The 11,734-nt window shown below is 41.9% G+C and overlaps 1 protein-coding gene across 2 annotated transcripts in view; it reads left to right on the top strand.

The window, feature by feature from the left end:
• The window catches only part of PTTG1 (PTTG1 regulator of sister chromatid separation, securin), a 63,763-nt gene extending 52,627 nt beyond the window's left edge, over positions 1 to 11,136 (top strand). Inside the window, exons 1-6 of one of the 2 annotated variants that reach the window (XM_079916849.1) lie at positions 3,402 to 3,425; positions 3,885 to 3,985; positions 4,334 to 4,518; positions 5,863 to 5,956; positions 10,119 to 10,277; positions 11,030 to 11,136. In XM_079916849.1, the coding sequence (XP_079772975.1) occupies positions 3,895 to 3,985; positions 4,334 to 4,518; positions 5,863 to 5,956; positions 10,119 to 10,277; positions 11,030 to 11,109 (609 nt within the window). In that variant the 5' untranslated portion in view covers positions 3,402 to 3,425; positions 3,885 to 3,894 and the 3' untranslated portion in view covers positions 11,110 to 11,136. Of the gene's footprint in view, positions 1 to 3,401; positions 3,426 to 3,884; positions 3,986 to 4,333; positions 4,519 to 5,862; positions 5,957 to 10,118; positions 10,278 to 11,029 lie in introns of those variants that run through there. The other variant, XM_079916848.1, reaches the window with a different exon arrangement.
• Positions 11,137 to 11,734: the final 598 nt, after the last annotated feature.

An 11,734-nucleotide genomic window follows, 5' to 3' on the forward strand; every position in this document is an offset into this window, starting at 1 on the left:
TGAAAGTGAGTAGTCTGAATCACTCACACTTTGCTTTTTTAAATATATATTTTATTTATTTATTTTTGGCTGTGTTGGGTCTTCGTTGCTGCGCACGGGCTTTCTCTAGTTGCAGAGAGTGGGGGCTACTCTTAGTTGCAATGCACAGGCTTCTCATTGCAGTGGCTTCTTGTTGCGGAGCATGGGTTCTAGGCACGTGGGCTCAGTAGTTGTGGCACGCGGGCTCAGTAGTTGTGGCTCGTGGGCTCTAGAGTGCAGGCTCAGTAGTTGTGGCGCACAGGCTTCGTTGCTCCACGGCATGTGGGATCTTCCCAGACCAGGGCTCAAACACGTGTCCCCTGCATTGGCAGGCGGATTCTTAACAACTGTGCCACCAGGGAAGTCTCACACTTTGCTTTTATCTCCTTAAAACAATTCCCAAAATTTGCTTGGAAGTGTTAGGGTATATTTAGTTAAAACTGTCAGGCACAAGCCAGGGAGTACATCTCTCAGAGGAATTATAGAATGTGCTGGACAAGAGAGAAGAACCTTCTGTAAGGTTCAGATTCCCCCTGGAGGATTCTGAGGAGGGTCTAGGGAAGCAGAAATCAATTCTGGATGGGTTGCTGTTTGATAAACTGGGACTGATTAGGATCTAGATGCAGATATAAGGTGAGGATGGTTTAGCAATTGGGTATCTCCAGTAATGGTCTGGGGTATAGCAGAGTGGGTTTGGGGCATCATTAGTAAGGAAACAGTGGTTACTCAAAGAGGGAGTGGTTGTGCATTTTACAGTTACTGCGTGACCTTGGGAGACACAGTGCTTTCTGTTGTAGGGGGAAGACTTACCCTAGGGAGATATAAACCTTGCGCCCCAAAACTTCAGGAGATAAAGAATCCCCACTTGGAAGCTGTAGGTGTTGTTAAAGATAGAAGCCACAGGCCCAAAATGGTGTTACTTGTGCTAAAGCCCATGATACCAAACCTAGATTTAACATCTAACGTAATCACAACTTCAAAATGTAATCCCCAGAAATGTAATCCAATCAACCAGTTTGGAATTTCCTGGTCAGTACTGAAGAGGTAATATGTCACGTGGACCCTTTCTATCATCCCCTCACCCCCACCCTGCCTCTCAGAGGAAGAAGAGGCAATCAGCTGTAAAAACCTTGCTGTTCCTTGCCCCCTTCCCCGCCCCCCAAAGATGTCCCAGCCTAAAAATAAGCCTTTCTATTATTCTGCTAATAGCTCCATGCCCCACCCTTCTTCCTACAAAAACTTTTCAGCTTGTACAACCCCTTGGAGCAGGCTTCTGGTTGCTAGGTGGGATGCTGTCTAATTCAAGAGTTGTTGAATAAAGCCGATTAGATCTTAAAGTTTACTTGATTGAATTTTGTTTTTTGACAGTGTCATGCAGATTTGGTTTCAAAATGAACATTTTTGTGTGTTGATGATGTAATATGGAGCTGAGACATTTAGAAGGAGATACAGGGAGGAAATAAGGGGAGGGGTGGGGATAAAGGAGAAAGGACAGAGAAGGGGCAAAGAAGTTATGCATTTTTTTGTCCTTCCTCTTTTCTTCATGATGTCCAGCATTTAATAAGCACTCAATAAATATTTGTTGAATGAATGAGACATTCAATCAATTTTGGTCCTGAAATGCCAGGGAAGATGGAACAATGAACTGGCATATGTTTCAAACCATATCTATGCCAGGTGTAGTGCTAAGCCTTTTGTCAAAGAGTAATGTAGGCTCAACTCCTCTCTCCCAACTTACATGCAAGTTAAAAAGTATCTGGTGACCTGTTGGGAGTACAGTTTGGATGACACAGGTCACCCTTGGTCTTTTGAACTGATTTCTTTATCTTGTTCAATATATTTCTATTTATTGTAGAAAGGAAAAGGTTACCAACTTTTTCAAGCACAATTTCTCCCCATATCTTGGAAATTGGAATTCCTTTTGTATATCTTTATTATTCCTCTGATCTTTTTCTCTTGTTCACCCTCTGTCCTTCCCCCACCAGCTTTGATGAATATATTGTTGAGATATTAAAAGTTTAAAATAACTCCCTATTGGGACTCGCCTGGCGGTCCAGTGGTTAAGACTCTGCGCTTCCACTGCAGGGGGCACGGCTCGATCCCTGGTCTAGGAACTAAGATCCTGCATGCCATGCGGCATGGTCAAAAACAAACAAAAAAAGTCTCAATTAAATGATAGAAGTTTAAAGGAAGCCTGAATTTTGTACTCATTAGGTCATTATTTTGTTCCTAAGTCAGATTCTGTATAACAGAGACAGCATCCTAACCTGAAATATTGATGATAGTCTTGCAATTAGGAAATAATCAGTCCATTTTGTAAAAATTGAAGTTTAATGGATTTATTATATTATATTAGTTTCAGAATCAGTCCATCTTAATCACAAGCACCACAGAATGACACAAACACTGCCGTTTTATCTACCTGTACTTTCTTAATTTTTAATTCTGCCCTGCTAGTATTCACTAGACCTAATATAGGTTTTTTTCCCCACCGGACTATATATTGACTGTATATGTATTTTTTATTTTATTAATTAATTAATTAATTAATTAATTTATTTATTTGCGGTACGCGGGCCTCTCACTGCTGTGGCCTCTTCCGTTGCGGAGCACAGGCTCCGGACGCGCAGGCTCAGCGGCCACGGCTCACGGGCCCAGCCGCTCCGTGGCATGTGGGATCCTCCCGGACCGGGGCACGAACCCGCGTCCCCTGCATCGGCAGGCGGACTCTCAACCACTGCGCCACCAGGGAAGCCCTATATATGTATTTTTTATATCTCTAATTGAAATACAACAATTATGTATCCGTCTCCCTTCCTCATTTTCCCGATGACTACAATGCCTTTCCTCCAGTGCTGCCCCTTCTTTTTGATTTGATCTGCTCTATTTACTCTCTGGAAAAATAGTTGATTAGTTGAAGACTTTAGGAAAATAGTTCTGTCACCACCTCACCTTGACTTTTTGAACTTCACAATCTTCTCATTTGAAAACGTCTTGGACACCAAAGTGTCTCGGGAAAAAACAAACTCCAAAAACCAACTCTGTATCTTGGTATTACAATAATCATCATAATTATTTATTTCTTGGAATTAGAGACCATATTTACTCCCCTTCTATTTCTGTGGGGAGCAGGTTAAAAAACAACTAGAAATCCGTGATCAAGGTGTCAGCGTGTTTGATATTTCTCCTCCCGGGAAACTAGCGACAAAGTTGCCGGGGGAAGCTTTCGGGGCGGAGCCCAGGGAGCTTATGTTCCTACCATTGGTTCTTCCCGGGAGCCTCCTCCCCACTCCTGCCCCGCCTCCTGGACGGATGAACCAATAGCGGCGTAAGTTGTGGTTTAAACGCCGAGGCCCGCGCGACCGCTGGAGATCGTGTCTCGGAAGAGTTTGGCTGTTGTCCCCGACGTGGGTGAATGGAGCGGTAGCGAGTGGTTGGGCGGGAGGGGTCCGGCGGGGTAGGAAGCGGGGCTGGAGTGGGGGGTCTGGGAAGCGGGGTCCGTATGTCTGGGAGCCGGGGCTGGGGATTGGGGGCTGGGACTAACCCCGGGACGTCTGTAGCGCCCAGCCCGTTGAGCCACGGCCTTTGGACTGCGTCCGCAACCCACGGCGGTTCGGTTCCGATGGGTAGCAGGGCCTGTGCCAGTCCCAAACCGCCAACTCTTCTGGATCTTAGGGCCCCTGACTCAGGCTTCAAGAGTTAAGAGCTGGATTAAGTGCCTGTCGGCTCAAGATCGGGCTTCTCCCTCTGCTTAGCTCTTGTTTTTGCATAGACGTGCCCAGGATAGAAAGTGGGGTCTGTGCTGCACCTTAGGTTCTTTCATCTTCCCTAACTCCCAGGGTTTAATGAGTATTTCACACCCCTAGGTAATCCAGAATGGCTACTCTGATCTATGTTGACAAGGAAAATGGAGAAACAGGCACCCGTGTGGCTCCTAAGGACGGGCTGAAGCTGGGGTCTGGGCCTTGTAAGTATACAGGCGGCAATCAGGTACACAGGTATTGTGAATCAGTGGTGGGTGTGGCCTGGAGCTGGGGGAGGCATTTAGTATACATTGCCAGCAATTGGAGTCAGGTTTACCCAATACTGCTACTACCAGGTTCTTGTTATGGGTCTCTTTTTCATGTTCAGTATCTTAATGAGATTATTTAAGAGGGTACTGAACTGAAGTACTGTTACGCATAGGACCATGCCGCTGTCGAAAAGGGGTTAAGTTTGGGTGTGAGAATTAGGCCACGTTTATAGGCAAGGTCAGCCTTCAAGTTGCACAGGCGTTTACTGCTGGAATAATCTCACGGTAAGACTTTTTCTTTAGCAGTCAAAGCTTTAGATGGGAGATCTCAGGTTTCAACACCACATGTTGGCAAAATGTTTGATGCTCCACCAGCTTTACCTAAAGCTGCCAGAAAGGCTTTGGGAACTGTTAACAGAGCTACAGAAAAGTCAATAAAAACTAATGGACCCCTCAAACAGAAACAGACAGCCTTCTCTACCAAAAAGGTAAGTGTTGGCTATAAATAAAGATGCTGTTTAAACACTTCAGCACTTGTGACTCTTAAAATGACTATTGGCATCCTACCCGACTTTCTCCTGTGTGAACAGAAAGAAATAGAGGCTAGCAAACATAGTTTAGCAGAAGAGAATCATCATACTGTCTTTGTGAACTTCCCCTGTAACTCAAAATCACATCTCAGTAGCAGCTGGTGAATTTTTTTTGCCTCACCTGCCCTTAATGAGTGTCTTGAAGCAGATTGATTGGTAGAATGTACTTACAGATTAAAAAGTACTGAGAGGGAGGGTATTTTGCAAGAGGTCACGTTGCTAATATAACAGCTCAGGTGCTGCCATCCTTCTCCCCTCCTTCCAGAGCAAGCACCAGTTTTTTAGGTTATAACGTGGTAGCATGTTGACCTTGGTATGTGTGTTTACAAACTGTAGGTTAGTGCATCCTAGACTGAGAGGACTTGGCTATGAAAGATAACTTTAGCATGTGGATTAACACTTCATTTCACTAATTGTTTTGTTTAATGTGTATTAGGACAAAACAACTAGTACTTGATCTCAAACTGAGACATGTGTGGTTTTAGGACAAGGATGTCTTTTTAAAAAAACTGAGTTGAGTAAGAGAAATGTTAAAGGCAAGTATTGCAAGGATATAGCAAAAGTGATGAGAATCTGACAGAACTGAAATGTGGGAAACCTTGCCTTAGGGATTTCCTCTAGCCATGCACATGTGACGTAAGCATAAATCAAGACTATGCAGGTTTCCATTTTGGCCCACCATTGTGGACTGCCTGCCAATTTCAGACTAGGGAATTATCCACTGTGGGCTTCTAAAGTCCTTGGCTGTCTTTGGCTGCCTCTTACTCTGTGTATTTGAGGAACACAAATTGGTTTTTAAAATGAACCAAGCAAATAATTTAGGTAACACTGATGGACACACCAACGGAAAATTATATTTCCAACAGCCAAAAATGGCTTCCAGGATTAGCTTCTGTTCTAGGTGATTCATGCCCATTTTCTCCTTTGTTAGGTTGGGTGATTGAGTCAATTAGTTCTGAATTAACTCCACTCTGCATTTTGATAACTTATGCTAACAGGTGCTGATACTTATATTTTAGAATTAACTTTTGAGCCATGATATTGGAATTGCTTGCTGAATTGTATTTGTGTGTAATTTTGAGAATGAAGGATTATGGTTTCTTAGAAGTCAGCATGAAATTGAAAACAATTTAAAATGTGGTGAAGCAGTCACATGTCTTAAAGAAGCCCTATGATCTCTTGTACTAATCAGTTGACAAGGCTTCCGCTCTCACTAATGTATGTTTTCTTGGGTTGTTTTAGATGACTGAGAAGACCGTTAAACCAAAAAGCTCTGTTCCTGCCTCAGAGGACACCTATCCAGAAATAGAAAAATTCTTTCCCTTCAACCCATTAGGTAATATCTTTTGGTATCGCACAAATGCTTTAGCCTTGAGTTTCTCTTAGGATCCAATTCAACTGTAACTTGATATAGCTATGAATAAGACATGTGATCCAAGACTGTAACAAGGCTGTCTGAATCTGGGTTGCTCTGAACAAATACACTTGTGAATTTATTTGTAAGGTATAATCTTAGGTCAGAAGAGGAATCCGAGCTAAGATGTGGAAAACATTGTTCCTGTCCTCAAAAGCTAACCACCTAGGGGGAGATTACACCTATTCAACGTTAGGGGACAGTCTTCTTAGAAAACCATTTAGAAAGAGGGCTCTATGTCAAGTTGAACAATGCCTGAGGGCTTCCCTGGTGGCTCAGTGGTTAAGAATCCGCCTGCCAATGCAGGGTATGCAGGTTCGAGCCCTGGTCCGGGAAGATCCCCCATGCTGCAGAGCAACTAAGCCCATGCACCACAACTACTGAGCCTGTGCTCTAGAGCCCTCGAGCCACAACTACTGAGCTCGCGTGCCTAGAGCCCGTGCTCCGCAATAAGAGAAGCCACCGCAATGAGAAGCCTGCACACCGCAATGAAGAGTAGCCCCCACTCGCCACAAGTAGAGAAAACCTGCGTGCAGCAACGAAGACCCAACACAGCCAAAAATAAATCAAATAAAAAATAATTAAAAAAAAAAAAACTTAGTTTCTTTCTAAGCTAAAGCATTTAGTCAGCAATACTAACTATAAACAAGTTGTGAATCCAACCCTTGCTTGTCCTATTTCTCCACAAGCACATTAAATATTTCTAAAAAAACTCCCCAAAAAACAATGCCTGAAAAATCCACATAGCCAGTGAAAACGTGCTTTGTTTTACTCCTTCAACCTGCTATACGTATCTGAAATACTTTCTATTACAGAACCAGCTTTTCAAGCTTTAATTTACTCACATTTGAGGAGAGGCTACCATACGCCAGGCACGAATAAGCTTGGGATGCAGTGGTTAACAAGACAGGCCCCACCCTGAGAAGCCCATGATTTGGAGGGAAAGTCAGGCACTGAACAAATCATCTCACTTTGAGTGTGAGCAAGGAGAAACACAGGGCCTGTTAGGGGGACTGAACCTAGCCTGTAAGAGCAGGGAAGAGTTCTCTCAGGAAGTGACACCCAGTGGAGTCTTGAAGGATATAAGGAGATAGTTGGGTGAAGAAAGGATAGGGCAGGGCAAGAGCACTGTAGCAGATCAAAGTGTGTGCAAAGATCCTGAGGCAGAAAAAAGGACTGGAGTGGTTCTGGGAAGCTGAAAGGCAGAGGTGAAGGATGGTACTGGTGAGGGGGTAGGGACAAATCACACAGGTCCTTTGAGATTTCTGAGCTGGAGTTTTTGCCCTTTGATCCAAAGAGTATTTAATCATTCCAGTAGTATACATCTAGGTTGTTTCTGGCTTTTATATATTACAAAACAGTTATGCAATTATTGTTGAGAGTTTGTGAGTCTCTCTGGAGAGTAAACTCCAAGAAGGATTGCTGGGTCTCAAAGCTGTGTGATTAAGTTTTGATAAAATGTGGTACATCCGTTCTAATGATTACCATTCAGGAAAATGAAGTAGATTTATGCATATTGACCAGGAAAGAGGACTAAGATATGCTGTGTTGGAGGAAAGAGATATTGCTAAGTTGCCTTCCAAAATAGGAGCATAAATTATTGAAGCCACCTTCAGTGGATGAGGATGCCTGCTTCCCCTGTAATCTAACTGCAAATGTTTTAAAGCTCTAATCTTTATCAGAAAGGTAATTGGTATTTTATTGTTTTAAATTGGGGTATATGAGTGTGTCTGAGCATATTTGACTATTGGTCATTTATAGTTTTTTAATTTTCTGTTTGTATCTTTGTTTTCTCTTGATTTTTGTGACTTTCTTACACTGTGTGTATGTGTGTGTAAGTGTGTAAAGAACTCTGTGGATAAAGGTAATTAGCCCTGTATGTTGCAGACTTATTTCCTCTGGGGTCTTTTGTCTGTTTATGCTTTCCTTTACAATTCAGTGTTTAAATTAAGTAGTCACATATCACTCAATTCCTTTTTGAATTCTGAGCTTTATCAGTCTTGAAAAAGAATAGGCCAATTCCTAGTATTTAGGCTTTAGAGAACTTTTGCACTTCAGAATATGATGGTTCTCCGTCCATCTTTGTTCTTAGCTTTTGAGAAAATGCTTAAATTAACCTCTTGGGGAGTTTCGTTAAATTACAAATTAAGTTTTATGACTGTGATCAGTCTGTTCAAATTGTCTGTTTCTTCTTGATTACCTCTTCGAAAAGAGGCAAGACTCTAATCCTACTTTTGTACTGTCAAGAAAAATTAGTTGTTTTAAATAATTCCTAATCTGAAAGGCACTTGGATTTTAAGAAGAAATGTTGCCTAAAACAGCATTTCTTAAATTTGTTTTAGGACTTTTACACTCTTACAAATTAGTGAAGACCCCAAAGCACTTTTGTGTAGTGTTTATGTATTCTATATTAGAAATTAAAATTGAGAAATTAAAAAAGAATTTCTTTAAAAAACAAACACATTACATTAATGTACATAGCTTGAAACAAAATTTTTTTACATGTATAAATTGTGGGAAGAATGGCATGGTTTTATATTTTTGAAAATTTGCTTAATTTAGCTTAACATAAAACAGCTGGATTCACATGGATTCTGCAATCTGTTGCATCTTGTTTTGGTTGAAGTATATGAAGAAAATCTGGCCTTATGCAGACATGTATTTAGGACAGAGAAGCATTTTAAGTCTTTTTTATTTTTTTTGCTGTATGCGGGCCTCTCACTGCTGTGGCCTCTCCCGTTGCGGAGCACAGGCTCCGGACGCGCAGGCTCAGCGGCCATGGCTCACGGACCCAGCCGCTCTGCGGCATGTGGGATCTTCCCGGACCGGGGCACGAACCTGCATCCCCTGCATCGGCAGGCGGACTCTCAACCACTGCGCCACCAGGGAAGCCCTTAAGTCTTTTAGATAAGTATAGATAGTTTCTTTGCCATTACACTAAAATTCAACAAGTGGCTGTTTCTGTAGGCATAGTTGCAATGTGGAATCCAAAACCGTTTCAGTAAACATTGTGTGCTCTGACAATAAAATCCATTGGTCTGTTTTGCATTTTGAAGGTATCTTTTATCCTGCATTTATCACCATTGATCATTTAGAAATACTGGTACCCTGGGAAATGTAGGTCATGTCGAAATGTTTCATTATGAAGTATCAAAAGCACACTCATTAATATCACCGCTGATCTAATCAGAAAAGTCTTCAGTATTAGGAAGCTCTTAAGCTAATGCTTACAGATAAGTTTACTGATATTCCAGTTTTTTTTCCCCTTGAAATTGTGAATTTTATCATTGGCAACAAATACCGTTTCCCTTTAAGTGGTAGACTTCTTTCATTCCTCGGAGAATAATGTGCAACACATATCCAAGGCTGAGTTACCACAGTTTGTCTTTCAGTTCTTTCAAGTAAATGGTGTCCAGGAATAAGGCCTCTAGTTTAGCTTGCAAATCAAATAATTGCACGAATCTTTTTTTCTTGGAAAACACCATGGTCCTTCAGTATGCGGTAGGTGTGTTTTGTGGCATACTTCACATCATATACAGAATACTAAAAAGACATGTTCTCAAGGGTTGAGAGCTAATAAAATTAATACTGTTTACTGCATGTGGTAAAGTAACATTATGTGAAACGCATTTTTTACTGCAAGTGAATGGCAGCGAGGAATATAGTGACTACTAAGCATAGTTTATTGCCACTGCCTTGATTCACGCACAGCTGTTTTCTCTACCATTGCTTTTGGACCGTCATTGTAAATGTCAACACAGTGGAAAAAGGTATTAATATTATTATAAAAAATAGTTTGAGGGCTTCCCCTGGTGGCGCGGTGGTTGAGAGTCCGCCTGCCGATGCAGGTTCGTGCCGCGGTCTGGGAAGATCCCACATGCCGCGGAGCAGCTGGGCCCATGAGCCATGGCCACTGAGCCTGCACGTCCGGAGCCTGTGCTCTGCAACGGGAGAGGCCACAACAGTGAGAGGCCCGCGTACTGGAAAAAAAAAAAAAAAAAGAAAGAAAGCTTGAGCTCATGGGCCCTGTGAAAGCTGACCACCCTGAGGAATGCTGCCCTGACAAAGTACTTTTCTGTGGCAGATTTCGAGAGTTTTGACCTGCCTGAAGAGCACCAGATTGCACACATGCCCTTGAATGGAGTGCCTCTCATGATCCTCGATGAGAAGAGGGAGCTTGAACAGCTGTTACACCTGGGCCCCCCTTCACCTCTGAAGATGTCTCCTCTACCGTGGGAGTCTAGTAAGTGAACGAGTGCCCTTCTAGAAGGTCTGTAAACAATTTGTGTCATAACACTTCCATTACCACGGGGACAGGTTGCGCAGAAGGTTAGCCTGTAAGTAATTTCTATCCTTCAGACTGCAGGGATAAGGTTTCAGGATAATGAAAACTATTCTCAACTGGTACTGCTTTTTAGTCCCAAATGCCCAGTAAAATTGTCATTCTGGAATCGGGACAGTCTTAGATACAGGCAGAACCAGAGGAAATTTAGTGTGTAACTTCTTATGTTATAAGCTGAAGTATAATAAACTTGCTTGGAATGAGAATTCCAAACTACACCCAAAGCTCATGTAGGATCAAGACCCACGTAATAGCATCAATTGGCAAACGTTTACTGCAGAAGCTTTGAGGTCTTGGTTCAAACTGGTGGACAAAAGCCATCATCAGTATGTTTTCTATTTGTTCTGATGGAATACCTCACACTATTTGCTCAATTGCATTAATGATAATTGTTGGCCCTTACTTGGGTCTCTAAGGATGATGGAATTTCAGGTACTTCTATGATTTATCTCATAATGAAGGTTAATTCTATGGCCACAGCCACTTTCCAAGAAATAAGTGAGAGCGGGTATGTGTGTGTGTAGGTGGGGCGGGGGTAAAGATTCCTTAGACAAAGGGAAAAACAAGAATTCATGATTAAGAGCGACAACTAGTGTGTGTGTTGATGGACACGAGGATTTGCAGATATTGAACAAGAAATTCCTGTTTTCTAGATCTGTTGCAGTCTCCCTCAAGCATTCTGTCGACCCTGGATGTTGAATTGCCACCTGTTTGCTATGACTTAGATATTTAAATTTCTTAGCACTTTATAGTCTGTGGGTATGTATTAATAGTTTGTATTAATAAAGCAATTCTTTGTTTAACAAACTCTTCCTAATATTGTGGTTGGTATTGTTTGGAATTTGCTTAAAACAGTATGAAAACTAGTAGATGTGTTTAACAGACAAGAGTCTATAATCTGACAAGAGAAGTTTGTCCAAGTTAAAAAACTTTCCCTGAAACCCTCTGCTTTGTCTTAACAGCTTATTTTAGAAGCTGCCACTGTTTTCCCTGAAACATATACCCTGCCATGTGTACTTTACTCCCTTTTTGTGGCCATTAACTAGTGACAGTTAATAGATTTCTTAATAGGAAGAGCTACTTCCAGCTCATTGTGTCTGTTGCTAGGCATTCTTTATTGCTGGTTCTGTTTAGTTTCTAATGCCTTCAATACTCTGTATTCAGTGATCAGAATTGAAAAGCTCTAAATCTGAGAATTCTGCCTCCTTGAGCTCTTCAACTGGGTTCTTTGAAGACCACAGCAGATAATTTACTGATAGTAAGATCCACTTTCTACCTATAGGAAACTCTATTTATTTGCTAGCTCTGTGTTGGGAATTGTTTTTAAGTCTTTAATAAGCATTATTGTGTTTCATGTT

This window comes from Stenella coeruleoalba (genome assembly GCF_951394435.1).
Source record: "Stenella coeruleoalba genome assembly, chromosome: 3".
NCBI classification, from domain to species: Eukaryota; Metazoa; Chordata; class Mammalia; order Artiodactyla; family Delphinidae; genus Stenella; species Stenella coeruleoalba.